The following is a 27,588-nucleotide window of genomic DNA, read 5'->3' on the forward strand; positions in this document are numbered from 1 at the left end:
TTTTTTTTTCACAACAGTCTCTGAATAATTTCCTTGTGGGCTTTTTCATGGTACTTATGAGTGGTGCTTCCAGCATCAGTTTATTTTTCAAACATTCTTAAGATATGAAGAGGCTCAGTTTCACGTTAAACTGCAGAGACTACAGTTAATTGGTTGGCCAGCTCTTGACCCTAAGACCCAGTCATATTACAATACTTAGCTTGCATGTGGCTTTTTTTATAGCTCCTGTTGCCTTTCTTTGCATTGGCTGTTCTGTCTTCAAATAAAAAAATCTAAAGTTGGACACCATAAAATTAAAAAAAAAAAGAGTCTGTGAAATGTGATTTGCTAAATATTGCCTTGGCACATTTTTTGGGAAACCACTGGATTCCCTTAGTTCTAAATGTTCCCTCTCTTGAACATTCCCTAGCTTATTTGATAAAGCCTTCCCAACTGTTAACAATTAGGGAATCTCCTTTTGCATAATCCTCAGTCATTACCAGAGGTCTGTTCTGTATGCTGTAGAAAGACAGGGTATGATGGTGAAGGATGTAAGAAATGAGTTGAACATTTAATGCATTTGTTTATGAGCTGTTTATTAGTAGATAAAATGAGTAGAATTATTAAGTAACATGCAATTCTTATGCATGTTTATCCAACTCATATTCATTTCACAGACTCTTTCTTTTTGAACAATGTGCATGCCATTCACAGAATTTTGTTTATTACCTGGATACATTCTAGATAGGAGTGTTTATTTTGGAGATTATTTTAGATGTATGCTGGCAGAAAAGGAAGTGGTGAGACTTAGAAATCTCTCAACTGTTGCCAAGCTGGGTGGAAACAGATGAAGACAAAGAGCTGTAGATGAGATGAGTAGCAGGCAAGTGATCACAGTATAATTTCTTCAGTCATTAGCACTTTTCCTGAAGAGCTGCTGTTGGTCACCATTAAAAACTAATTACTATGTGCAGATTGTCTGGTTTAAATAGTAGACTTCTGAGCTTCCTATAAACTATAGCATGTTATGAATACAGTCCACGCTCTGGATCATAGGGTAACTGCAGCTGGAGAGAACCTCAAGCCATCTCTAGTCTAGGCTCAAAGTAGGGTTAAGTATAAAGTCAGATCAGAATGAATACTCGGGGCTTTATTCATTCAGCCAGGTCTTGAAAACCTCTAGAGATGGAGGCTTCACAGTACCTAAGGGTAACCCATTCTGCTGCCTGACTTTACTAAGTTTCTCCTCATACCTAATCTGAATCTCCCTTGTTTCAACTTACTCCCATTGTCTCTCACCCTGCAGAACTGCACCACTCCATAGGGTCTGGCTCTGTCTTATTTTTAACCTCCCTGTGGGCACTGGCAGACTGCTGTTAGGTTTCCCCAAGGCCTTCATTTCCTGGGGGCAGAACAACCCCAGGTTTCTGAGCCTTTGCTCAACAGTGTTAGTGGTCCAATACCCTGGGTATCCTCATGGACCTCACTTAGCTCACTCTGATTTATTGATGTCTTATGTTGGGAGGCCTAGAGCTGGATGCAGTATTCCAGGTGTGGTCTAGTGAGTGCTCACCAGAGGGGGATAATCTCCAACACAAAATACTGCTGGCTCTATATGCTTCCAGGGGAGACTGCTGGCTGGTGTTAAGCTTGCTGTTCACTGGGACAGCAATGTAGGGTATTAGTTGTAAAACTGAGTCTGATCTCTTCTTCAGCCTGTACTTCATCACTTAACACACTGTATTGTTTTTCTCCAGTTTAGCTTCAGGTGTCCTTACCTCTATTTCACAAATCCCAATCTTTTTGTCTGGTTTGTTTTCATCTGTTCCTGCCTGGTCTGTGAAGCTTGTCTTTTCTCCACTCCTGGGATTTTCCTCTGTAACAGTGTATAGTAGGGGCAACATATAGAAGCAATGATAATAAAACATAGCTGGTGTTTTGTGTGTTCTTATTGGGGGCTATTGCTGTCTGACAAAATTGCAGGACAGTCCCCATGAGGCTTTGAGAAATCGTGTACAGGGTAAACTGTATTTGCTCTACCTTAGTACATATGTGACAGATACATGCAAGCACAAATGCTTTATCTACATACACAGATGGTGTATCTCATTAGACTTCCTAACATGTCTGGAAATGGAGATGAGCTTTTGGTCTTGTGGACCTTTATATATTTGAAATAAACTACTATTTCAAACCTGAAGATGCCTACCTCTCTTACCTTGCCTGTGTCATAAGGCCATTGTGGGAATAATGCTGTCACCTCAGTACCTCGTATATTTTTGCTACACTCAAATGCCTGAGGGAATATTTTTGACAAAGAAGAGGCAGTTGAGACTCTCCTGTAAGCTGTGGCAATACTACTGTTTGTTAAAGTTGCACCTACTCTCACACTCCCAGTGTGGCAGAACAGCTTACCTTCCTTTGAAGCTAAATATTCAAATAGCTGGGATACATCCCTGTTTTCCAGCACTTTCTGTGGTAGAGATCTCTTCTACTTGCAAGAGATAGGTAAGCAAGGTAGGCAAACTCCTTTCTGTGGAGGAAGTCAAGTCCTGCTGGGAACTGTCTTGATTCTGTTGTCAGTCATACATGAATATTTCAAGAAGTATCAAGATGAATTTTTAAAAAGTTAAGAGGTAATATCCTTTGACTTCTGTATAGCTGGAGATATTCCAGTGAGTAATGTCATGTGAGTCCCACCCCATGACTTCCGCCATGCATCACTTCAAGGTTTTTATTTTTTTTACATTTATCTCCCCTTAGCTGATGAATTCCAAGAACCAATTGATCACTGAAAACAATCCTTAGATAATCAGTTCACTGATCTAAGGTATCTGAGAGGAACAAACATGATTTTTCTTGGGTTTTTTGAGATTTTCCTGAAACACAGGAGATGCCCTCTGAACATCAGGAAATGCTTCTTTTTTTTTTCGTTTCTTGTTTTAGGCTGTTTGTTGTTTGGTTTTGTTGCTGTTTTGGTTGTTTGTTTGGGGGTTTTTGTTGTTGTTGTTGTTTTTGTTTTCTTTTGGTTTTATTGTGAGGGTAATGGAGCACTAGCACAGGTTGTCCAGAGAGGTTGTGGTGTCATGATCCTTAGAGATAATCAAAAGACATCTGGACATGGTCCTGGCCAACCTGCTCTAGGTGACCTAGATCAAACAGGGGCTTGGATGAGATGACCTCCACAGGTCCCTGCCAACCTCAATCATTCTGTGGTTCTCTTGTCAACTGCAGTGTAATTGCAGTTCTGTCTTTTGTTATATTAATTCTTTCAGTGTTGTCTTTCTAGAGATGGATCTTCTAGTTCTGGAAAATAAGCAGAATCATTGAAGACAGTTTTGTCTTATGAACTCTGTGAACAGTATGACCAGGAAATAGGTTAGGAGTGTTTCCAATACTTTGAGAAGATAGAAGAGACTTGGATTAAAGCAGAGACATAGTCCAAGACAGCAGTTTTAAATCAATATAAAGTGTAGTGGCAGACCTTTAGTAAGTCTTTGAGGAAGCACTTGTCCTTTGTGCCACTGTCTGGGAGGAGCCACCCAAGCAGCACATCTGGGAGATGGGATGATCCAGGACAGCCACCTTGCTTTTTCAGAGTGGCACCATATGAAGGCATCCCCAGATGTTACAAATTGGGTTGATGGAAGAACAGGGAGCCAACTCTTAGTTATCTATGACTTCACTGGTCCAAACAGTCCAGTTTGTGTTCTGACTGTCAGTGTGAGACATGAATGCATTTTGTGTGCAAAAATACATATACAATAGCAACATGGTCTGAAAAGGAAGAAAAAGCCAGTGATTTTCAAAGCGAAATTGCCACGGTCATTTGAATGTCCAGAGGTAGCCTGCACCTCATTGCAGGTCATTGTAGTGATCTTGTGGCCTCGTCTCTGTGCAGGGGTACTGCTGACAGACAAAGCTGCAGTCAGATTGTTGGAGAATGGCTTGGTAAAGAGACATGGCAAGAACACAGTGTCCTTGGAGGTTTTGTTACAAAGTTTGAAAAAGTAAGGTAGCAAGTAAAAAAGGTGTGGGTCCAGGTGGAAAATCCCCAAGTGGGGGGAGCATGCAAATGTAACTTTTTTGTAGTAGCCAATCAGTAACTGATTCGTAGGCATAATTAACAGAAACAGTATAAATGGAACCCTGAACCCTCAATAAAGTTGAAGCTTGTTTATCAATCACATTGATTGGCCACTTGTCTTCCCTTGTGGTTCCCGACACAGATAAACCACTAGAGAGGATACTGAAGTGTAAGTCCAGGGTTAAGGTCACAGTAGCAAAGGTGTTTGATTTGGTCTCTACTTGCATTGCCTGTTCTTTACTTAAAGGACTTTTGGGTTGTCAACCCCACATTTTGCACAATATGGTATTTTCTTATCATTACAACCAAATTGTTCATAGAAAAATATCAGTTACCTATTGAAAATTAGACTCTGTAGACCAAAAACCAAGACTGTGTGTGAGCAGGTGGACAGCCAGCTCTTTGGCTCTTTCCTGTTTAATCTTTGCATTTGTGCTCAAATTCTTTTTACATTTTCTCCAAGGACTGTATCAGATGCTTCTATTTTGTCATGCTTCTTTGGCAGTGATTATGCAGGCTAAGTTAAATGTTCTACTGAAAATTCAGTAGTTCACAGAATCATCAGAACTGGAAAAGACTTCTATGATCACAGTGTACAACTGCCAACACAGTAAAAACCCAAAGGAACCAAAAAAGCAAGAAAAAAAACCTGCCACCATTCCACTAAAGCATGTCCTGAAGTGCCTCATCTACATGGATTGTTAATATCTCCAGGGATGGTGACTCCACCACCTCCCTGGGCAGCCCATTCCAGTGTTAATATCTAGTCTATATCTAGTCTCCCCTGGTACAGCTCTCAGGTAATTTCCTCTAGTCTGATCATTATTTATTTTGGAGAGGAAGCCAACATCCACCTTACTACAACCTCCTTTCAGGTAATTGTAGAGACCAAAAAGGTCTCCTCTTAGCCTCCTCTTTTTCAAACTAAACACTCACAGTTCCCTCAGCCTCTCCTTACAGGACTTGTTCTCCAGACCCTTCACCAGCTTGGTTGCCCTCTCGAACTCTCTATAGCACCTCAATGTTTTCTGGTACAGAGGGGCCCAGAACTGAACAGGGTACTTGAGGTGCAGCCTCACCAGTGCTGAGTATAGGGACACGATTGCTTCCCTGCTCCTGCTGGCCGCACTGTTCCGGATAGAAGCCAGGATGCTGTTGGCCTTCTTGGCTGCCTGGACACACTGATGGCTTGTATTCAAGTCAGGTGTTGACCAGCACCCCCAGGTCCTTTTCCTGGCACCTTTCCAGCCACTTCTCCCCAAGCCTGTAGCATTCCCTGGAGTTGCTCTGACCCAAGCACAAGACCTGATGTTTGGTCTTGTTAAACCTCGTACAATTGGCCTAGGTCCATTGACTCATCCTGTCCAGATACCTCTGCAGAGCCTTCCTATCCTCAAGCACATCAGTGATCCTACCCAACTTGGTGTCATCTGCAAACTTAACTGAGGAAGCACTCAATCCCCTTATCTATATTGTTGATAAAGATATTGAACAGGACTGGCCCGAAAACTGAGCCCTGGTGGACACCACCTGACCAACAAACTGGATTTAACTCATGTGACTACAACACTGTGCTTGGCCACACAGCCAGTTTTTAACCCAGTGAAGAGTACACCTGTCTGTGCCATGGGCCAATAGCTTCTGTAGGAGAATGGTTTGGGAGATTGTGTCAAAGGCTTTACTGAAGTCCAGGTAGACTAAGTGCACAGCCAGGCAGGTCATGGAAGGAGATCGGGTTGGTTTCTCAAGTGTATTTACACCCTAGTTGAAGCTCTTCATTCCGTTTTCAGAGGTACAGTGTTCCTGTTTAAATCAAGTAAAATTGTGAATCCCTAACCTCTTGGGAAATTGCAGCAGTCTATTAATGAAAATAGACAGATTTCAGGTTTATAAACTACTTTTGAAACTGTTTCATTATGTGCATTATGATACACAAGATACTTGAATAGGTTTTTCTTAGATTTCCAAGGATGTAAACACCACCAAATTACACTTTCACATTCCGATGTTAATATTTTGATTTGATCCAAAACCTGACCAACCTGAAATAATCACAAGCCTTCCTGAAGTTTTAAATATGCATTTCCATTTAAAAAGCACCACTGAATAGTCACACCTGTCAGCCTGATTTAAGTTTTTAATTAATCTGTTCCTCAAGATTACCATACCTAAAAGAAACGGTAACAGCTGATCAAATTGCTTCATATGCCAAGAGTGAAAGTAAGATAACACTTAGGAGAAATCAAAATGAAACTTCCTGAGCATTGATTGGTTGATGAGAAAGTTATTAAAGTCTGTGAGACCTAGGGAAAAACAGAGAGGAATTCCTTCAGGTAGACTTGGTTAGTAGTGAACTGGCTTAGCTTACCTTTTCTGTAGTGTTTCCACTCTGTGTTAACTCCCTTCTGTTACTTGAAGCTCTCCAAAATGAATGTAGACTAAAATCAGCATGCCTTCCATTACTTCCATGGGTGATCATATCCCCCCTCTTTGATGTAATGCTAGGTACATCATTTCTGTCACATGTCATGGCTGTACCATGCCAGCACAGAGCAGATGGGGAGTGTGGGCCATTTCCTATGTGTTTTTCTTCTGCTGTGGACAGTTGTGAGCTTTCCTTTTCAAATGCTCAAGTCATAACCTTTTGATTCATAAAAGATTGAGGATCTACAGTAGTCTATATGGAGGCTAGGATTCTGGAAATAGCCTGGTGGTTCACTACTGCTAGTGCCTTATCAGTGCTTTCCATAGGAGTGGTAAATCTGTCTTGGTGCTTTTTTTCAATAGAATGAGGGTGCCCCTCATCTCTGCATAGGCTACAAAATGCATCGGTCTTTTCTCATGTGACATGTTATGGTTTTAGACAGTAATTACACAGTGACAGATGCTCTCTGTTATTCCCCCACTACTCTGGAGAAGTAGGAAATAAGGGATAGAGACTTTAAGGCTGGAAGAAAAAACTAGGGTAGGTTTAATGAGGTAGTAATAGTGAATTACAGATGTACATAAAATATGTAAATATGGAACTTGCTCTCCTCAAAGGCTCCACACTGGACTAGGCAGCAGATGGGGGTGCCCAAGGCCAAGGTATCAGTGATACTATCAATTCACAACAGTCTTGAAGCAACCAAGCTGAGCCTGCTTGGGAAGGGGGAGCCATCAATGCTTCACTCCGGCCTCCTGTCAGGAGACATGGAGACACCATCCATAATGCTGTTGCCTCCTTTGAGGACACAGTAGAATCAGTCTGGAGGAGAAAAGACAGCACAGAAAGAACCATGCCTTGGCTGCCCCCTCACAGGACACTTTCTGCTGGGCCTTTTGCAGCCCCACTGCCTGTCCCACATTGGCCTCATTAGCCACCAGCGGGCTTGTAGCAAGCGTGGGGAGAGCCCCTCTGAAATCTTTGTTCGCAAAGACAAGACATGATGATGATGATGATGATGATGACTGTAGCCTACAAAACAAGATGCCTAGTTCTTGTAACATGTATCATGTTCCTGGGTCTTCTGCCCTGTCATCTAGGCCTTTTGGAGGAGGTACTTCTATTGTGTTTTAACATCTTTCTGATACTTATTCAGCAGTACTGCTGAAGGAGATGATCCCCTTTCTTCCTTTCCTTCTTTTTTTTTAATCTCCCATTTCTCCATCCTGTCTCTCACTTTGCCCCTACAGTTTCCTCTCGTATTGTACTTCTGCCCAGAACTCAAAAAATTCTTGAACTATCTGTCCTTGAGAAGAATGAGCCTTCTCTTCTTACTTCCACTCACTGATCAAGTAGTATGATTGCATTGTGTTTTTCCTGAACTGTGGATTGTGCTATTATCCTCTCCATGTTGCAAAAGTGAAGGTTACTGTTCTTCACAGCAGAGCTTCATAACAAAACTTGCTTTTCTTGCTTAAAATTCCTGTACACTTTTTTTTTCACTTCTATGTGTTACAGTTAGGGTTGAAGATTCCTGCTGTAAATTGTGTGGAAATTCTGCTTTTTGCAACTGAAAATATCTAGAAGAGATCCCTTTGATAGACAAAAATGAAATTAAACTTCAGTTTCCAGCTGGCCATTATGTTGCAGCAATAGCATTGCTGTCATCTGGATGCTTAGGGTATGTCTCCGTGGACTTCTTCTGTATAAAGATTTTAAATAAATATGACAGGAGACCAGTACCCTTCTGTCAGTTTTACTGTCAATAGCGGCAGGTATTCAGAGCAAGCATACACAAGAGGCATGTCTTCTCCCTTGAAAATGCAGGTTAATAATGGGAATGCTACATTGGTTAATACAGAGTTTTACCATAAATACAGAGGGTGAAAATTAGAAAATGGTTTGGCCTTTTGATAAATTAAGGACATTCTCTTTACACCTGCTCTTTTTGGTTTGTTTTTTTTTTCCACAGTGATAAGCTCAGAATGAATGGGTCGGTACTTGACATCAAAAGCCTGTGTATACTTGTTTGCTGGTCAGAAGTCTGCACATACTGGTTTTTAAAATGTGATCTCAGGATATTATGTGAAAGGAAGATTGTAAGTGAATACAAGCACAAGCAGTTTGATTTCTTAAGCATAACTATGTAGTTCTGACCAAAAACCTGTAGTAATCCATGTGGTTGTTCTTTTTCAGCCCCTATTAGAGACTAGATATTTATTGGGCCAGTTTTATGTGTCTGGGAACAACCTGAATTTTAGTCTTACTTGATTTGCACCTGCTATGTGGTAGGAGCTCTGGGGATCACGATGAAACTAAGAAGTGACCACAGAGAGATACCATTTCCCAAAATACACTGTCATTACATCTAGCTTTCTTGCTTTCCATTGAGCTATGCTAGTTGATTTTTCAGAACTGGGTTTCATCTGAATAAAAAATTAAAGTAATATCTGTAGTTTTCAGTTAAATGAAAGCTTGGCCTTTTTTTTTTTTTTTTTTTTTTTTCCCCAGTTTTTAAGAGATATCTATATTGTAACTTATCAAACCAGAATTTAGAGCTTTTATGGAGTGTCAGGCCTTTCTCAGATACATGTATTTCTATCAGTATGATTTCTACTGTCTCTGTCACTGTTCACATTCTTTCATGGTTCTGTTTTCCTGATGCAAGTTAACCAGCAGAATCTTATCTTGGAGTTCTTTGACTTGGGAATCTGAGGCTGGTATGTCTTTAATTTCCTCCCTAAGTCTTTGATAAAAAAAGAATAAAGATGAAAAATGGTGCAGTTCCTATGAAGTATTTTTAGGACTTCTCGTTGCAGAGGTTTTCAGCTGCTTCTAAGATCATGTGAATTCAGAAGAGTTCAGCTGAGTCAGGCAGTGCATCATCTTTCACTTCAGCCTGCAGCAAAATTTGGCTGCTAGAAGTCCAAATTCTTCATCTTTTCTATTTACATATGAAGTGATTATAATCTAAACTACAGAAATGTCTTCTGAAGAAGGCACTGACTTTGGAGATACTTTGTTACCTAGAGTTATCACTATTTAGAATATAAACCATTTGGTGATTAACTTACCATTGTGCATAGTTAACGTGTTACTAAAAACAACCAAAAAACCCTGCTGGTTTGGGAATTAGCCCTTGCAGGGTAAGAGGCTGCAAAGAAGTAGCTAGAGGTAGATGGAAGGATGGGGTCATTACCTCCCCTGCAACCTCTGCCAAAAAGTTCCATTAAAAAATTTCCTCTGGATCCTGCTGCTGTGCATCTAGAGCTTCCTCTAACCTACTGCTTTTGTAATGAAAATTAAATAGGAATGTATTTTATATTGAATTCTTGAAATAAAAAGTCCGGATTACACAGACGTTTTTCTAGATCCCCGAAAATTTGAGAGTCTTAATGGTGGGTTGGAAAATAAGAAAATGTAATGGAACCAAGAGATAAATAATGGTAAATACATTTTTGTAGTGGAAATGTCTCATATTTACAAAATGTTCCTTCAACATGTGAAAATTAGAATAAGCTGTCAGTAGATCATGCAGCATTATGAAAAGTCATGCAGTATAGTGTTACCAATGGGCAAACCTGACTGTGTATGATAGAAGGTGCACATATTGTGACAATTTACTATTTCCACTTTTTAATTGTTTGAAAATCTGATTACGGTATGATAAGTTTCATTAATTTTCACACTGATGTAGTGAGACTCCATTACTCTGTTGAACTACATAGAGTAAAAATGACCTTCTGAATCGGGAGAGTGCCCTCCATTTGCATATTAATAGACTTCTACAAAAAGTATACCCTGGTTCATTAGCAAATAAAAAGCTATTAATTAAAATGTGTGCGTGTTCAGGTACACACAGGGTGACAGAAATGGCTTATTGAAGCATACAAAGGAATCAAGTAATCTTTAGGAACAAAAAAATTGTTTGGATAGTCTAACCTAAATGGGTACTTAGATAGGTACACTTTAGTTTTGAAACAAGAAGTATGTTTTACTTATATCATTGTCTCTGATTTCAGAGGTGAGTAAGCTAATGACTTCTTAAGTGAACTCTTATATATATTATTATATATATAATATATATAACTTATATGTAATATATAATATACATAACTCATTCTTATGTATATATATATATATATTGTTTTTTAATATATAGATATAAAACTCTTATTGTATTGTCACTTGCTAAAAGATCCAGACAGTGGCCAGAAGTACTACCACTAAACAGTTGTTTTGGAAAAACTGTTCTTGCTGAGGACACCCTTCAGCTAGAACTACAGTGACATTAGGCAATGCTCTCACCAGAACTGTACCACAGAGTAGTGGATAAATTAAAATAGGCTATTTTTGGTGTCTTTTTTCTTTTCTCTTGTGCTTTGTATAGAAATGACCAGTATAAAATATTAGTACAAATTACCAGTATAAAGTACCAACCGTATTGCTGCTTTTTAATAAAAGCGAACTCAGCTGAGACTGTGGATGCTTGTTTTGTTTTCCTTTCCTCAGACAGACTGATCTGTCTGTACTGTGGAAGCAAAGTGAAGAAGCAAAGCTATGTATACATCACAAATAGAATCTAACCCTGTTTTATGTGGTAGTGTCAAGTAGGTAGCTGCCCCCTTGCAGGTGCTATAGTATTTCTTTAAGGGAATTAACTGCTTCAACCATTATTAAAGCAATTAAAGCCATTCAGACAAACCGAGTGCCTGGATGTGACAGATCTAACAAACTTAACTAGAAAATGAGCAGCCATGTTTGTTAGATTAACAGAAAAAGCACTAGTAGTATTGACATTTAGTTGCTTTAAGATTTTTACATCCCGTTGAAATGAATGGGTATGCTATAGAATTCTATTCATGATGTAGCAGCACATTGATCTGTTGCCCAATTATAATTGTCATGGCTTTATTATCACTTTGAAAAGGTAGGTGTTAATTTCACACCGAGTAAAAGCTCCCCATCTAGGAACTCCTTGAAATCCTTCCAATTGTTATGCTTTGAATCCTATTGCTGTTGATTTATTCAAGGGCATTTCATATGTGTTTTCTTGGTACCAAGTTCCAGTCTCATTGACATTAGTAGAAGTTTTTAAGAAGATGGTTCGTAATATCTAATGTAACCCTTAAGATAAACATGGAGGGCAGAAGCAGCTTGTTCTGATTGTGTTCAGGTGATAGGACTAGATGGAAAATGAAGATGCTGCGTTTGCAACCACCACAACTCAGCAGCAGGCATAGTGATGGTGGTACAGGAATGAAGCAGTTCCTTCCTCATTTTATTAGGGGTCAGAATGTTTCTGAATAAGCTGTTAAGCTGAAAGCATTTTTTAATTCTGACTGTGTTGCTCATTATGAGCTCTAAATACAAGATTGCATACTTAAATAATGTGTTTCTTTTTTCCTATATCTGAATTAAGAGGAATTCCTATGACAAGTTTTATGCTTCTAAAATGCCACTTGCCACTGAAGAATATGGAGAATTGTGTCAGTAACTTTGGCAGGTTCTACTAAACACTATAGCAAGTTCCTGACCAACACAGCCAGCTCTGCAGTAAGGGATGTGATGCTACTAGAGTGTCTTCATGACCCTCCACAATGCCCTTTATTGTGCTTGAACTTTCCCAGGTATGGCCTGTTGAAATGGGCAAGAACTTCATCACAGTCTTCTGTTGATGGAGCTGTGAACAGCCACAAAAGTTAAAGTAAAGCTGAATTCTGTCTGCTTTTACTTTAGTGTAACAGTGGGATGTGACTGCAGAATGGAAATCAATGCAGAATGCATGGTGTCAAATTGAGTTGAGAATACGCCTCACAGTAGTGCTGTGGCTGTGGAAGATGTTTTAGTATTTATGCACATGCAGACACATTGATGTACATTTGACTTAGTGTCTGCAGAGTAGTTTGGGGTAATAAATTACATTGCAGTTCTGGCTTGAGACATCGGGAAACAAGATTATACCTGTTAAAGGTATAAACTGTAACAGGGAAGGTTAGAAAATTGTAGGCTGCTCCTGTGTGTCTCTGAGACAAACACAGATTAACCTGGGCAGGAGTGTGTGAAGATCTTCCCCTTCTCATTAGCTTTTGCCTTCTCTGTCTCCTTCATTGCACTGACATTGTGTTTTCTTAGGACAGTGTCACACTGTTTTTCCAGTTCCACTCCATCTTTCAGCTGCTGGAGGAAAGTGCCACAACTGGGTAAATGTGTCTGTAGCTGAGACCCTGCAGTGTGGGTCCATGGTCATGATATTCTCAGTATGTTACTGACATGGGAACATGCATGGGGATACACTTCAGGACTTGACTAATATGGGGAAGACTTAGTCCTCCCTCCCCTTTGCTGACCATTTTGCAAATGCTTAAAGTCTGCCCTACTTCATTCTGTATTTTAGAGTTTCCTTTGGGTTGTGTCACCACTGAAGTACTGCTTGCTTTGTGTCAGTTTTCATAGTTCTCAGTTATCCATAGTTATGTGGCTTCAGATACTAAATGGGCTGGTGCTGAGATCCCTGCCTGTGAGAAGTTTGTCATTGCTGTTCACCAAAAGCTAACATAGATATTGCAGTGACAGGATTGAGCACTAATAAATGACCCAGCAGCTGGAGAATTAGAAACTATGTCTAAATCCTCTGAGTCTATAGAAAAGGTTAAACAATTAAATCTTCATCTGGGGTTCAGAAGAAGGCAGGAAAGAGAAATCTACCCTCTAATAGCAATGTCATGTACAAGAATATAGGTAAGAGATTGTGGATATCTTTCTTAAATAATTTTCATTTATGGCTAGCAGATGCACTAAAACCAAAGATAAATGGGAGGCTGGTGAGATTAATCAGTCCATATGCTGCAATACTTTGACAGTGAATGTAAGAACAATGAATGTCAATCAGTTTCTATTAAATATAATGACCAGTGATTTACCGCCTCATTAAAAGATCGGAATACCCTGCTTGCTTGTATGTGAATAGCAAAGCAAATAGTCATTAAAATTTCCTGACAGGGCATTGAGTTCTTCCTTCAAACTTGCATTAATTTTGCTGTGAAGGAAAAGGAAGATTTTAGCAGAGTGGAAGCTATCTCAGGGGAAGTACTGGGGCACAGACATGGGGACAAGAAAATTGTTTTCCAATATGTGTGTCTGTAGTTATGTATATGAATTTGTGTGTGTGTGTATGTACTACATTTCATCATGGTTTGGCATTGAGGGGAAGCTTTGCTTTCTTACTCGTTTTAGAATTTGCTGCAGCACCTGGATTTCCTTGAGATATTTCCCTTCTTACTGTAGATGATACTTAGAGGTTCAATAGTGCCATCCTGTGGGTGATCTTAAACGTTTGAAAGCTATGGCAGATAAACAAATTACCTCAGCCAGATAAATTATCATAAAATATCAGTTACTCTGTGTCCCCGTGCAGCGAGCTAGAATATTTCCCTCTGGTAGTCAGTCAGACTAATTATTACCTTTCTGTCCAGAAAATTAATAACCTAAATCTATTGTAAGCAGTGGGAGAGTATTTCAGACAAGCTGATGAGCAGTGTGCTTGTTAGTTTTAGTATATTGCTGAGAAATGTTTTTAATCATCTCAGTGTGTTTTTAATCATCCTGGAATTTATTTTTGTGGACAATGCCAAAATCAAAGGCAATGATGTAAATTCAAATAATCATCCCTACAAAGAAGTATCTGGATGTCTTTAAAGAGGCCTTAGACTGAAAATAAGACTAGTTAGCTTTCATGTTTCTTAACCAAAGAATATAAATCCCAAGCATCCTTGAAGATTAGGCTGGATGGTTTGAACAACTGGCCAAAATTATTGTAATTCCAGAAAAGACAAGGGAAAGATTAAAGTCTGAGGTTTTGTTGACTGAAAGCAAAATTCTGCTTAAAATATTTGGAGAACTTTCTGTTCTTGGAGTGAATGTCATGCCAGAGCAAGGCAGAATATTGCAAAACTTGCTCTATTTAGGGGACAACTGAAGCATCAATGGGTAACTGCTGATGATACTATTTCATCCCTGTGTCTCATTTTGCTTGCCTGAGCAACTTGTTAATGAGAGTGAATGATATGTTTATTTGGAGATGGGCAAGGAAATAAAGGCCAGTCTGCTCAGTAGAAAGTTGTGCTCATGTTTTCAAGTTCCTTGTGCTTTGGGGTGCCAGAGGGGTGAGGTACATGCTGACTGCATGCTGCATTCACCCAGTGGTTTCAGGGAGCTGAGGGCAGCTCTGGTTCTGCCTGGGTGCCTCTACAGTTTGCAGCCTGGAATTGGTGGGAATTTCTCCTTTGCTTCCAACAGCTAGAAGCCAACTGTGAGTCCCACTGTATGCCATTATATTATTTGGTTAAAGGAAAGAAACACCAAGTTACAAACTCCTGAGTTACTCTTTGGTAGTTAAAACTTATAACATGTTTTTGGTTCCTTAGCTTTTAAAACCTGCATGTATGTATTCTGTATGTCTGTTTGCCAGGCCCACTTAAACAGCAAAAGGTGGTTGCCTGTGATAAGACTTCTCATTAATTCCCACAAGTATGAAAAGACAAATAAGAATCATTCCCACTAAGGAGATGAATTTAATGTAGTTTTAAAGAATTTAACATTTTTTTACTTTGACAAAAAACGAATTATCTTCTAGCCTAACAAAAGTCTTGCACCTGTATAGTTCTATCCTTTTTTAAGTAGGCTAGCCTGTTTTAAAAGTTGGCACACTGAGCATCTTGACAATGTGCTTTTAACCTGATTTAAAGTATCTAGATGAATTTTGGATGAGTCAGATGTATCAGGAAGATAATCTCTTAGGATATTTAATTGAAGGCAGATAGGGTAATGCCATATCAAAGTTTAACCACTGCTCAGAAGATATTTCTTTCTAGTCCTGATCAGTTTATGGGTAGCTTGAGCCCTGTAGCATCAGCGTTCATACAACTTTTGCACATTTCTTATCTAACTGAGGTGAATAGGTTTTCATCATATACATTTTTCATTCTGCTTTTGAATCCCACTGTACTCTTGATCTTGCCTTATTTTCAGGGAGCACTACATTTAGTCCCATTGTATTTTAAAGGTACCTGCTATTACTAACTTTAAATTTCTGTCTTTTACTTTCAAGTGTCACTTTTCTACTTGTAAAAAAAAAAAAAAAGATATTTTCCCCTCTTGTGTATACTGTATGCAAATAGTTCTTGCCTTTTCCTTCATGTAGAATGTTCTCTGTGCTCTCTCAGCTTTTTTTTCCATCTTTATTTTTTCTCTTAATTCTTTCTTTATGGGGTTTCTGGACTGAGCATAGTGTTTTAAATGAAGTTTGCCACGAGGTACTATTTTTCCATTGCTTTTCCATGTTCTTTATTTGTCTTAGCATGTTTTGGTTTTTCTGTGAACCCAGGGAACATGGAACACTAGCCTTCTACACCAGCTGGCTGAAGTTAGACCCATTTCCCATTTCAAGAGTTTTTATATTTCATGTGGAAAGGAATTATGCATATGCTTGGGTTTTTTTCCTGGTTAGTCCTAAATGTAGGCTTTTGTTGTGGATGGTACTGTTAGTGATGCTCAAAGCCCTTCCCCCACGTTAGATCTGCCATTCAACCTGACACTCTCAACCAGCATCAGATTGAGATCCATCCCATCAGGTAAAGATGCTGCAGACAGGAGAGTGGCTGCAGGTGTTCATCCTCCATGTGGCTTTGGGGGTACACTTCAACAGCTGTGAATCTGTGTAATCTATAGATGTATACCTTGTGTGTGTGCATGCATAGATGGATGTAGTTAATAACTAACATTTCCTGTTAATTTAGAAAACAAATGTATTCACTTTCTCTAGTTAAAATGGAGTTGGGTACTCATCTGCCATATGTTTGTTCTGTGGCTTGTAGGAGATTGCACAGTAATTCTGATGTCACTTTTGTTTGTCTATATAGTAATGTCTGACAAACTTAAGTTTAACCAGTCCCTCTAAGGTGAAAGCATAGGATTTTAGTACTATTAATGCCTCATTTAACCTAGTTAAAGATCTTTTCATGTATTCCATCTTCTTTGTGATTTGCTCTCAATGTCAGGTAAAGATCTTATTTTACTTAAGTATTATGAATAATAGAAACCTTTATTTGATTTGAATATGATCAGGATAAATTAATCCAGTAGAAAGTCTGATGTTAAACAGGTGCAGTTCTTAGCAGCATCACACATGTAAAATCAGTGTAAGTTCTTTGAACACTCAGATCTTAACAGATGTGTTCTTTTTCTCCATATGTTACAATAAAATAAGGATTTGCTCTGGAAGTACTGACACACTCTCTTGGCAGACACACTGCTGTATTCCTTACACAATCTCAGATGTGGCTATTATCTAACTTTAAATAAATGTGTGCATTAAATGTCTGTAAAGCACATATATGTATAAACAAAGTCAGTTTTTGTCAGGGGGTAGTATTTTTCGATTTCTTGTTTACTGATGCCCAGACAAAGGAATGCTGTTCAAAACAACATCTGTCAAACCGATTTTCATCAGATTAAGTATATCCTCAAAGCAACCATCACAGCTTACAAAATACTGGAAATGTAGGTTGTGCTTTGCATAAAACACCAATAGAATTTAAAGCACTTGAAAGTGTTTCACAAATGTAGAGATGATAGCCTGTGCATTTTCTACATTTTTGTTTCTCTTTTTGGGAGAGATAGGGAGTGATGTTGCAACGCTGCAGTCTCAGTAGATGTCCCAGAGTACAATCATAGAGTTATGGTCCTGGCAGCTAATCTAGGTCCTCAAGAGCCAATAGTTTGAGAGTATGGCAGTAGAGACTGAATTATTTGCAATAAAGTTCATCTGTAGAAAGATTTCTTTCATTAAGAATGAAATTAAGGCATGAATTAGTGACAGATTATCCAGGCCTTTCTCTAATCCATTGAGTTCTTCATTAGTATAGATGTGTGATTTTATATGCTCTGGCCTGATTCTGGTTCTCTAGATCACCAAAGATAATGGATAATATTAAATCTTTAAAGATTTTTTCCAGGAGAATGTAATCTATTAGAAATGAGGGGAAAGCCAATGGCTTTAACATAGAACATAAATATAGATACATTCACTCATTCATATTTCTGGCAAGCTTTCTGTCTTTCTCTCTGCTAGGGAATAATTAACACATGGAAATGAGTTTCCTAATCAGGTGGTGTGTCTTCCATAGCAGCAAAGCATTTTGCCTTTGTAATCAGTTAAGTAGAGAGATGAATCCTCATTAGAGTGTGCACCCACAGCCAAGTGTGGGAACTCAGGTCAGCCAGGAATGAATGCCAGGACTTCTTCTGTAAAAGATCTTTGTGTATGGAGGGTAGAGGCTCTCGAGCTGGAAGCCACATCAGTGTTACTATTAGTTTTTCCATTTAGGAGCTGGAAATCTAGCATAACAAGAAGAATCCATCTAAGAGCCATGGAGAGGACAAAAAAAATCTGTTTCAGCTGTGACTAGATGTAGATACATTTTTTACAATTCTAGTTTACCATTAGGTTGCTCCCTGTGTCTCAGTGAATTGCCCTGTGTCATCCTAACCCTGTTTCACATTAACCTTAGGTGAGTTAGTATGAGGCTTTGGGGTACCTGCCACACACGCATGGGAGAGTCTGAATTAGTACCCTGTTCCTAAAACAGTACAACTGTACAATTGTACAACAGTACAGCTGAAGACAGTCTCAAAACCAATTGCACATAGACAAGGCTAAATAGATTATTTCATGGTAGTGTCCAAGATAAATGCTTTGTATCTGAAGGATGGCGTTTTTACCAGGAAAATGGTATTGGTTATTTTTATGTTTTTTTCATAAAGATATGCTAGTCACTAATTCTGCAGTACTCGCTGAAAGATAAACCTTGGATTGTGTTTTAGTTTAAATGATTCTGAAAATGGTCCTTATAGGGTCTTCAGGCTTGTTCCTTAGATAAAAGGATAAAAATAAGTGTATAAGTGTACCAAATATTGTAATTTTATCCAGCTTTATTACGTACCCAGGGAACTTGACACATGCAGGCTTTGGTCCTTCAAATATTAGTAGCATGAGATTAGTAGCATGAGACCGGGGTTTCTGAGAAGACTTTTATGACTTGCAGTAGGAAAGGCTGTTTGAAACAGCCTTTGTGCTAGAGATTCCTTCTGGTTGTCATTTTTTGGCCAAAGCTACAAAGTGTTGAAGTTGTTTTTAAAACAAGAATTATGGAACAGGCAGCAGATAGAACAGTCTGGTGGTAGGCAGACAAGCCGTAGCACATTCAGCAAAGACAGGCTCTTTTTGGGAAATGTTGATTTGAATTTCATGCATCATCCAAGTATACTGAATTCTGAAAGGTCATAGTAAGAATATACGGGAAAATTCCTTCTGATTTGAACTTCGCACTGTCCAATATTGTTAATAATGCAGTGCCAAACAAGTAAGTGTTTCTCTGAGTGTGACTAAAGCCAGATTCCATGTATAGTTGAAGAAAACCTTGCCACACACTTTTTTTTTTTTTTTTTTGCATTTAATGTTAATTTCCTTTATAATGTCATGGTGTTAGTTTATCAATGGTACCTTGGTAGTGCAGTACATCTGTGTTTTGTCGGTCTGAGTTATTTGTTTGGGTTTGTTACTCAGCATCCAGGAAATCTCAGGCAGGCTAACATACTAATTGGCTCAGTGCAATTAGGATAAAATGGAAGTGTTTTGCTATTGATCTTTGCTTGTTATTAGTTTAAACTAGCAGAAAATTGGATTTAAGAAGTCTAATATAGCTATCAAAGATTCTTTCTCATTGCAGGAAATATCACTGGTACTCTTAAATGGAGGTATTTTAGAGCAGAACTTCCTTCCTTTCTCCTTTTTGCTAGTCATTTCTTTGTCTCTTTGACTTCTAAAAATATTCTAGACGGGTTGATGAGTCTTAATAAATAACCAGGGTGTTCAGAGCCTTTGTAGCAATACCATGACTTAAACAGGGCTCAGACATATTTATTAAACCACTATACCAAGTTCTAATACTGTGCTGCCTGTTACCTTAACTTCACATAACATCAAACTAATGAATCTTTAAAAGCTGTGTAGTTGTAAAGTGCATCATAATAATCAGTATCATTCCTCTCGTAAATCATTTGCTTTGTGTTTGCTTTGTGCTATTCCAACCTCATCAGCCAAAACATCACAGGCTAGGGATCCTTCTCATGAGCCAACTTTAAGAATGACCTTCCCTGGGTCCTCTGTTATGGACATGCTCAGGGAGAGGCACAACTTCACCTCCAGACCTTCTCTCCATTTGCAGTGCCCTCAGATTACATGGTTTTTTACAGAAATATTACATCTACTGTTGAGATTTTTTGGGAGCTCCTGGTCTCGATCCTTCTGCAGACTCCGTGCAGATGCCTGGTTTTACAGTTTTTACAGTGGTTGCAAAGTTAGACCTTGTGGCAGTGACCACCCCAGCCTGGTGACACTTAGCCCTCTCTATCGGGGTGGTCAGTTCAGCAGATCAGTGGCCCAGGGAAACTGATCCCTCACACTGACAGAGCCTCAAAGTCGTATCCTACCTTTGGAGAGTCTGCTTCTATTGGCATGGATGGAGGTCTGCAAATGAAAAAGCAGGGCAGGCTTTGCATTAAGTTTTTTAACATTTGTTTTACTGCGGCATTATGTAACTGAGTAAGTAAATATTTGCAAGAAAGTCTATGATTTAAAGTATTAGGTGTTGCTTTTTCTGAGACTGAGAACGTTAATCCATTAGATTGACAGGTATAAACTTGAATTTTATTTTGTTCTCTATCACAGCAGTAAGTTTAGTCCAACTATAGTTTTCCTTGTTGCAATACAAAAATTCTAAGCCTTAAGTATGGCTGACAGGTAATATATAAAATTTGAGGATTAAGTAACAGTGCAAACAAACAAAGACTCTCAGCTTTAAGTAGGGAATAGAGTGTTGTTGAACTAGCCTTTTATTGCTGTCACAATTAAAGTGAAGTAATAGCAGCCAAAACCTACAGGTCTGTTCCTGTCTGCAATAAGTACTGGTAAGGCAATAGTGATTTGAAGAGGAAATCTGTCTTGTCTATTTGAAACAGTCCTTAGTTGACAAAAAATGCCTTTTTTTTTTTTTTTTTTTTTTTCTTTTTTTTTTGCATTGTATGTGTGATGTACTTTTAATTTTTAACTTCTAAATAATTTGTACAAGTAATCCCTCTTATTTTTTTCAGCCCGCCTAAACCAACAGTGTTCATCTCTGGAGTCATTGCTAGGGTAAGATTACCATTAAATTTCTTCCAGTCACAGAAAAATGAATGTAGGCTTTTCAGCATTGTCAATGATCAGAGCAAAATTAATCTTTTTTTCATTTGTCTCCCTCTTTTATGAGAAGAGGCTTTATGTTTTTTATATTCGAGTAAGTGCCTTTAAGTATTCTTTTTTTGTTTCGTGTGAAATTATTTCCACTGTTTTACTTTGAATTTTAGCACTTTATTGGGTCCTCTTTTCGTATCCAAACTAGATGTTTCTGCATTAATTTTGAAAAGTGGTTGCATGTAGCTCTGCTGCTATAGCTTGATCTGTGATGAGGAGCAATACTCCTGTGTGTAAGGATGTGTATTTGAGGAGATGTGTTGGAGCTGCCACATGTGCCCAGGGGTACTTAGGATTCACAGCATTATTCCCTGGATTTTGAGAGCAGGCAGGACCTGGAAATCCATAAGCTAAATCATTAGTACTAACTAGCCATTAATTGTATGAATGGTAATTCAAGCCATGTGTGTTGTGACAGGATTTTTATCACAGCTTTGCGTGATGGGTACTTTTTATCATGCTGACCTTACACCACTGGACTGTGTAATGTGGTTTCCCTGCAAGATGCTGCTGCTGTATCAGATCATGCAGGTTGAAGGAAGAAGCAGATTCAGTTTTCTCCAGCTCACAGGGGTAGCAGACAGGCACTGCTGTGTTTCCTCCAGCTGCCCCAAGATTGATACCTCTTAAGTAATTTAGATGACTAATAACCTGTAACTAATTATTGCATTAATTTTTAGTAATTTTGATAGCACTCTAAAGATTGTAAGATACTGATGTTTCAATGAGTGATGTAGGTAGTCTCAGACATGAAAAAAACCCACAGGTCCCTGGTATAGTAGGCATGCAAAAGCTACAAAATGGAAAGACACTATTTTCTTAATTGTGTAACTCAGCTCTTATTTAGCTAATCAATGACTTGATAGGGTACTGTAATTATCCTTAGTAAGCTGTCAACTACAGTTTTATTTATTAATCTATGAAGAACAAAATTCTATAATTTTCTGAGTCTTTATGGCTCCCAAACATGTATCAAAATTCCTTCTCTATCTAATCACCAAAACTTAGCAATGCCTTTCTGAACACAGAGTAATTTTTCAGTTGTATTTTCGAGTTTCCTGATACCTAACAGTTCTCATCTATTTCAAGTGTAGGTTTATATGCTGTGACCTGTCCTGTGTAATGCCTTTATTAGAGTGAAGACTCCTCATCAGGTTTGTAGATGGCACCAAATAGAGAGGAACAGTTAATTATTTTGAGGACAGAGCTGCTACTCAAAGGGATCTGGACAGGCTGGAAGAAAAGTCAGGCAGCAGCTGCTCACAAGCCAGCCTCATGCAAGACAGCAAAGACAGCAGGAAAGCCAACAGCATTCAGGGCTGAGTTAACAGGAAAGTGGCTGGTAGATAGAAGGAAGGTAGCTTTTTCCCATTCCTTTTTGAAAACCTCATGGGACTGACCCTAGAAATGCCAGTCGTAAATAGGTGGCCTAAATGTTAGACCTAAACTGAGCCTGGCCAACAGCAGCATGACACAATTGATGCTAACAGACCTAGTTAAAAAAGCAGGTTAAATTTAAAAGCTGGCCACCCCCAAGATTTGTGTCAAAAGTAGTTTTAAATCCTTCCTTTCTTCCTACAGAACTGGCATTTCCTACAGGTAAGTTTTCACATTGCCTTAACTTCTTTGTGAAACACTCCTCTTTCTGGTTGCTCTGAAAAACAAACAGGTCAAGGAGATCTGACCCTACAGAGCCATTAAAAGTGAGTTAGCACAAGGAACTATTAAGCACTGCAGGTAGGAATGTGGAGGGTTTTTCTCTCTGGTCACTTTAAGATACTGTGTTCTTGGATGGTGTGTGTAATTGGAACAATTGAAACTTGCATAAATGAAATTTTGAAGTTGGCAAGAAGAATGGCAAGTGAGGATGTGTATGGGGGGACTTCAGAGTAACATGAAACTCTTTTCCATCTGCTCCTCACATTTTTTAAAAAAACATCCACTTGAAATGGAAAGTACACTTTTCAGATTATTTAAATTTTTTTCCTGATGTGTTCTCCAAACAGGGTGATAAAGACTTCCCTCCAGCTGCAGCTCAGGTGGCTCATCAGAAACCACATCCTTCTGTGGAAAAGCTTCCTCATCCACAACATGTCAAACAGCACATCCACCAGCCTCGCAAATGAGCTCCCCATCAGAGTCTCAGCCAAACTGCTGTCAGTGAAAACGTTTTCAAGAGAAGGTGAAAACCCTTTAGGATTCACACTGTCAAATCAGTAAAATTGACCTCTAAAATAAGATGCTTTTTCTCTTACTTAAATTGTCAAGGGTTAATAAGAATGAAAACATTGTTTGATTGTTATCCCAGGTGGAAAATTCTCTGTTATTAAGATTTTGCTGTTCAAGAGTAGCTTTTGTATAAGATTTTCTTATTGTCTAGATAAAACTTTAGTATGAGTAATATGGTTAATGAGTTTAAAACTAGTACTTTTAGTTGTGGCATTGCAATAGCAAATAGTTAATGTAGTTTTAATGCTAAGCTGCTAAGGAAGAACAGACCTTTTGTATTGGTACCTTTACTGCTTGGAGGGAGTTTGGTTTTTGTGTTGAGACAGAAATTGGTGTTTGCCTTCATTATGTAGAACCCATGCAGTCTTCACTATACTAGTCTTACAGCCCATTAGCTATGCCCTCTGATTTCAACTAGTGAGATGATAAAAGGCCCAAAACCAAGCGGGCAGAAATCCATCTGAATCTTACTTGCTCTTCCATAGTTATGCTGAGGTTGTTCCATTTGGAGGTCCTTGGGAATGGTGGAGGGAGAGAAATTAGAGTTACAAGAACTGCTGTAGGCCACTGAGTTGTGATCTCATGAATCTCACTGGGCCTCCTCACTTAAGAGGTGATGATTTCTCAATTCCAATAGCAAGATGAAGGAACTTAAGGCCCTGGAGAACTAAGCTTAAGATAAACTGACAAAAAATCTGTTCCCTTTTTTTAACTTACAGTTTGAGATCACAATTTGAAATTAAGAAATACCATTAGCAAGTGTGTTTATCTTTATGACCCAACATCTGTCACACATTGGATTTTTCCCATCTTCTTATTGTGAATAAGGACAGTAGTAATATGAGGGAATAAAAAAGTCTTTTCAAATAGAGCAATGGGATCAGTTTTGGCCACATAATTAAATCTTTTGATTGCGCCATTCAAAATCACTTAATTCTGTCATTTTCCTTCTATAATTCATCTCTGTAAAACCCAGGAAAATAATTTCTTAAACACTAACCCTAACCCTAAACATTCCACCTTCTTTTTTTAATTGAATTTCTGGTTTTATATGACTATAGATACAGTACAGCCTTTAGTACTCTCTAGGTTTATGAAACCTTTAAGATTGTCCAAAAAGTGGGTACTGGAATTAGTGCTGCACATATTCACTTGGCAAGTCAGTGAAAGTTTAGGGTCCCTTGGAGCTTTGCTAGTCCATTTATGTTTAAAATTAAATAGTATTTTAAACAAGTGAGGAGAGTTTTAAAAAAACACAATTTAAAAAAAATTTCTTCAGATTAAATGATTCCCTGAGTAATTGATTTAAAACAACAACAAAATCATGTGAAATAATGGCCCGTTTCACAAGTGGAGCACCTCTCTTCATGTGGGTGAGAATGAGCTGGCATTTCCATTTTGTCATAGACTTGAAATGGAAATGATGGCTTGCAAAGAATATGAGTGGTTATATTTTACACCCAAGGAATGATGTACAATCTGTATATGCAGTCCTTATTTTTAGTTTAATTACAAAACCTTACTTGCCTTAAGGAATAAGCATTGTTCATAAGACTTATTCTGTATTAGAATATGCATAATTTTAAAAATATGCTTTCAGTTTCTGATGTTAATACATCTGAGGCCTTGTATATAGCCACTCTTGAGTGTACGAGTGATTCAGACACGAGTAACTCATTCTTAAGGGTGGCTTTGTTGAGCCTCGTGGAGTATCTGCATGAGGTAAATTGCTGTCAGGAACATTTGCAGACTCAGGACAGCAAGTGGTGGCATCTGGTTGCTGGTGCAGACAGCAGCTGTCAGTGTGCTGTGTCAGTGATGAAGGAGGTCATGGCAGTAACTCCGTGCTGGTAGCTGCTGGCTGGAGGGTGAGCTGGATGGGGCTTGGCTCTCCTAGGCTTGTGCCTTCCTCTGAAGTGATGTCTGGGCTTCAGCTGCAGTCAAAGGTGATGCAGTCAAGACAATCAGTAGAGTTTAGATATGGCTTGTTTGACCAAATGTCTTTCAAAATGGAGTTAGATCACTCTCTGCTCCATTGACTACAGCGGAAAACTGAATGTACCTCCCTGTAGAAGACCAAGATTGGGTGGGGCTGGGTACCTCTATGCTGTTACCTCTAGTAAGAGTTGGTAGAAATGCTTCTGAATGCAACACCACATTTCCATTCTGATACTAAAATTTAGCAACAGGGATGCTTTTGAATTACAAACTACTGCTCCTGGTTGCTAATGCAATATATACAGCATATATAGACAATACCTGAATTTTGTCTTTGATTACTTCAAAGTATGTTAGTTTGTACAATGGAGTATGACTCTCAAGATCACTTTAGTGGCTTTTAGAGTGCAGGAATTCCTATATGGATAGAAAATGTCTCTGTATGAAAGTATTGTTGAGAGGTATCCATGTTTATACACAGGTGTCTTCACCAAAGCATTACCTTACCCAAAATGAAGAGTCCTAACTGGAGATCTAGATTCCCTACTCATGGATACTGATACTTTTAAAATATGGTACAATAACATAAAAGCAGAGATGTTCAGATGTTACCTTGAAATTATTGCTAATAAATTTTCTGTGATTGTCATTGTGGCAATAATGCAAAATAAAGCTTGAAATTGTATATTGGGCTCTTTTTACTGTAAGTACAGTGTAAATCAGCAGAGCGCAGTTTTGTGGGGTTTATGGGATTTTATTACAGAATGCTGCATGACTAATCAACACTTTACAGACAGTGAAATTTATTAGGAAGTTTTATGACACAGTGGATGAGCTGATTCGGATAGTCCAGTCTCATGTAAAATAAAATCTAGATACTACCAGCTAAAATGTCAGTTGCTGTTTTCCACCATGAAATTTGAGATTCCCACTTGATCTTTGCAAAGCTATAGAATCTAAGCCTGGTAATAAATCACTATGGTAAAGGAAATTAAATTTAACATTTTCCATTGCTTTTTGAGTTCTAATCTTCTTTCAGAAAAGAAAGTATTTTAATCAGATGAGGTGACAAGCTTCTCATAAAACTGCAGTTAAGGTTATGTACTGTGTGCCAGAATACAGGTGAGCCACCAGAGGATTTGGAGAAATGGTTTCTGGAAGCTTTCTGATATTTTGGGCATGTGATACAGTACAGATAAGATAGATTTACTGCCCTAGGAATATTTCAAGTTACATCTTTAGACCCTGAACTTGCATAATGATGTGCTACATTGTTCAAAAAATGTCTTCTTCTTTTAAAATCTGGGGAAGATATATGTGCCTGAGGTCTGGCATGCTGTTGATTGAGTTGTCCATAATTACTCCAAGTTCCATGGCTCTGCCATCAGCAGAATTGCAACTATTGTTTTACTAATTAGCTTCAACAGTATGGTTTATCCTTCTGTCATAGGATATCTTGAAACATAAGTCTTGTACTTTATCTGTGCTAGTATGATCATCACATGCCCTTGGCTGTTTAATGGAAATATTCACTGCAATCTGTTATGTACAAAGGTGAATGAAAGGGATTGGACATATGTTTTTGTCTCGCTTGAACAGCTCTTCTGAATACTCACCATATTCATGGAAGAGGGAGTTGTAAGTTTTACAAATAATTTCTCATGCTCCCTTCAGATTTGAATATATCAAGTTTAAAAGGAGACTCAAGTCTAGGCCACTGCCTATAGGATTATGGTATATTGATTCCATTTTTGAAAATGTGGGGATATCAGTAAGTGTACAGTTTCTTTTATGGCAAGAATAGATGTTGCTGGTCGGATGCTGGAATGATGTGAAGAATTAAGGAGGCAAATCTCTGTTTTACTTGGAATATCTTTGCACACAAACCTCCTCCCTCAAAAGATGAAGACACTTAAATATAGCTAGTTACAGATAACATTGGCTGCTCTGTCAGTAAAAGAGGAACATAGACCACAGTGACTGGAGGAACTTCAATGAGAAGAAACTGAGCAAGTCTACAACAGTAAATTTCCATCAGGTTGCTTCAATGGATGGGTAAAATAAGGCTGCATTGTGGCTGTAGCCTTTGGTAAGTGCTCTACATGATTTCATTGTGTAAAAATAGTGAAGGCAATTAGTGAAGGCAATCAGAGTTCCTGATCTCTTTTACTAAAGAATTCCTCTTTTTCCTCAGCATTTTTCTATCAAACTTCTGGTGCACAGAGTTTTTTCTTAGGAAGGTGTAGGTTTGCATTTTGGTTCTTGTTGTGTTCTTGCATCTGCTTCAAGAGCATGGATTTCATAGAATTGTCTGGGTTGTAAGGGACCTCTGAGATCATCAAGTCCAAACCTCATTGGTTTTCCTCATACTGTACTATTTTTTGTAACTTTTCATAAAATGGTAGCACTAATATTTAGATAGGAAGCCTGAGAGGAGAGGTGAAATGGATTGGTTTTGACAAAGGACTCCAAGCACAACTAAGTCAGTTCTTTTGCAAAGACTGTTTCTCTTCCCTTCGGGGCACTGATAGGAGGTGAGAAAAAGTCTACACTATCTTTTTCTGAGAATGTAATTTC

General features: G+C 38.5%; 1 protein-coding gene across 1 annotated transcript in view; it reads left to right on the top strand.

The window, feature by feature from the left end:
- Window positions 1-25,696, top strand: part of DAP (death associated protein) — a 56,498-nt gene extending 30,802 nt beyond the window's left edge. Inside the window, exons 3-4 of the mRNA XM_071736675.1 lie at window positions 20,703-20,745; window positions 22,851-25,696. Of these exons, the coding sequence (XP_071592776.1) occupies window positions 20,703-20,745; window positions 22,851-22,970 (163 nt within the window). The 3' untranslated portion in view covers window positions 22,971-25,696. The remainder of the gene's footprint in view (window positions 1-20,702; window positions 20,746-22,850) is intronic.
- Window positions 25,697-27,588: the final 1,892 nt, after the last annotated feature.

Source organism: Heliangelus exortis, chromosome 2 (genome assembly GCF_036169615.1).
Source record: "Heliangelus exortis chromosome 2, bHelExo1.hap1, whole genome shotgun sequence".
Taxonomy (NCBI): Eukaryota; Metazoa; Chordata; class Aves; order Apodiformes; family Trochilidae; genus Heliangelus; species Heliangelus exortis.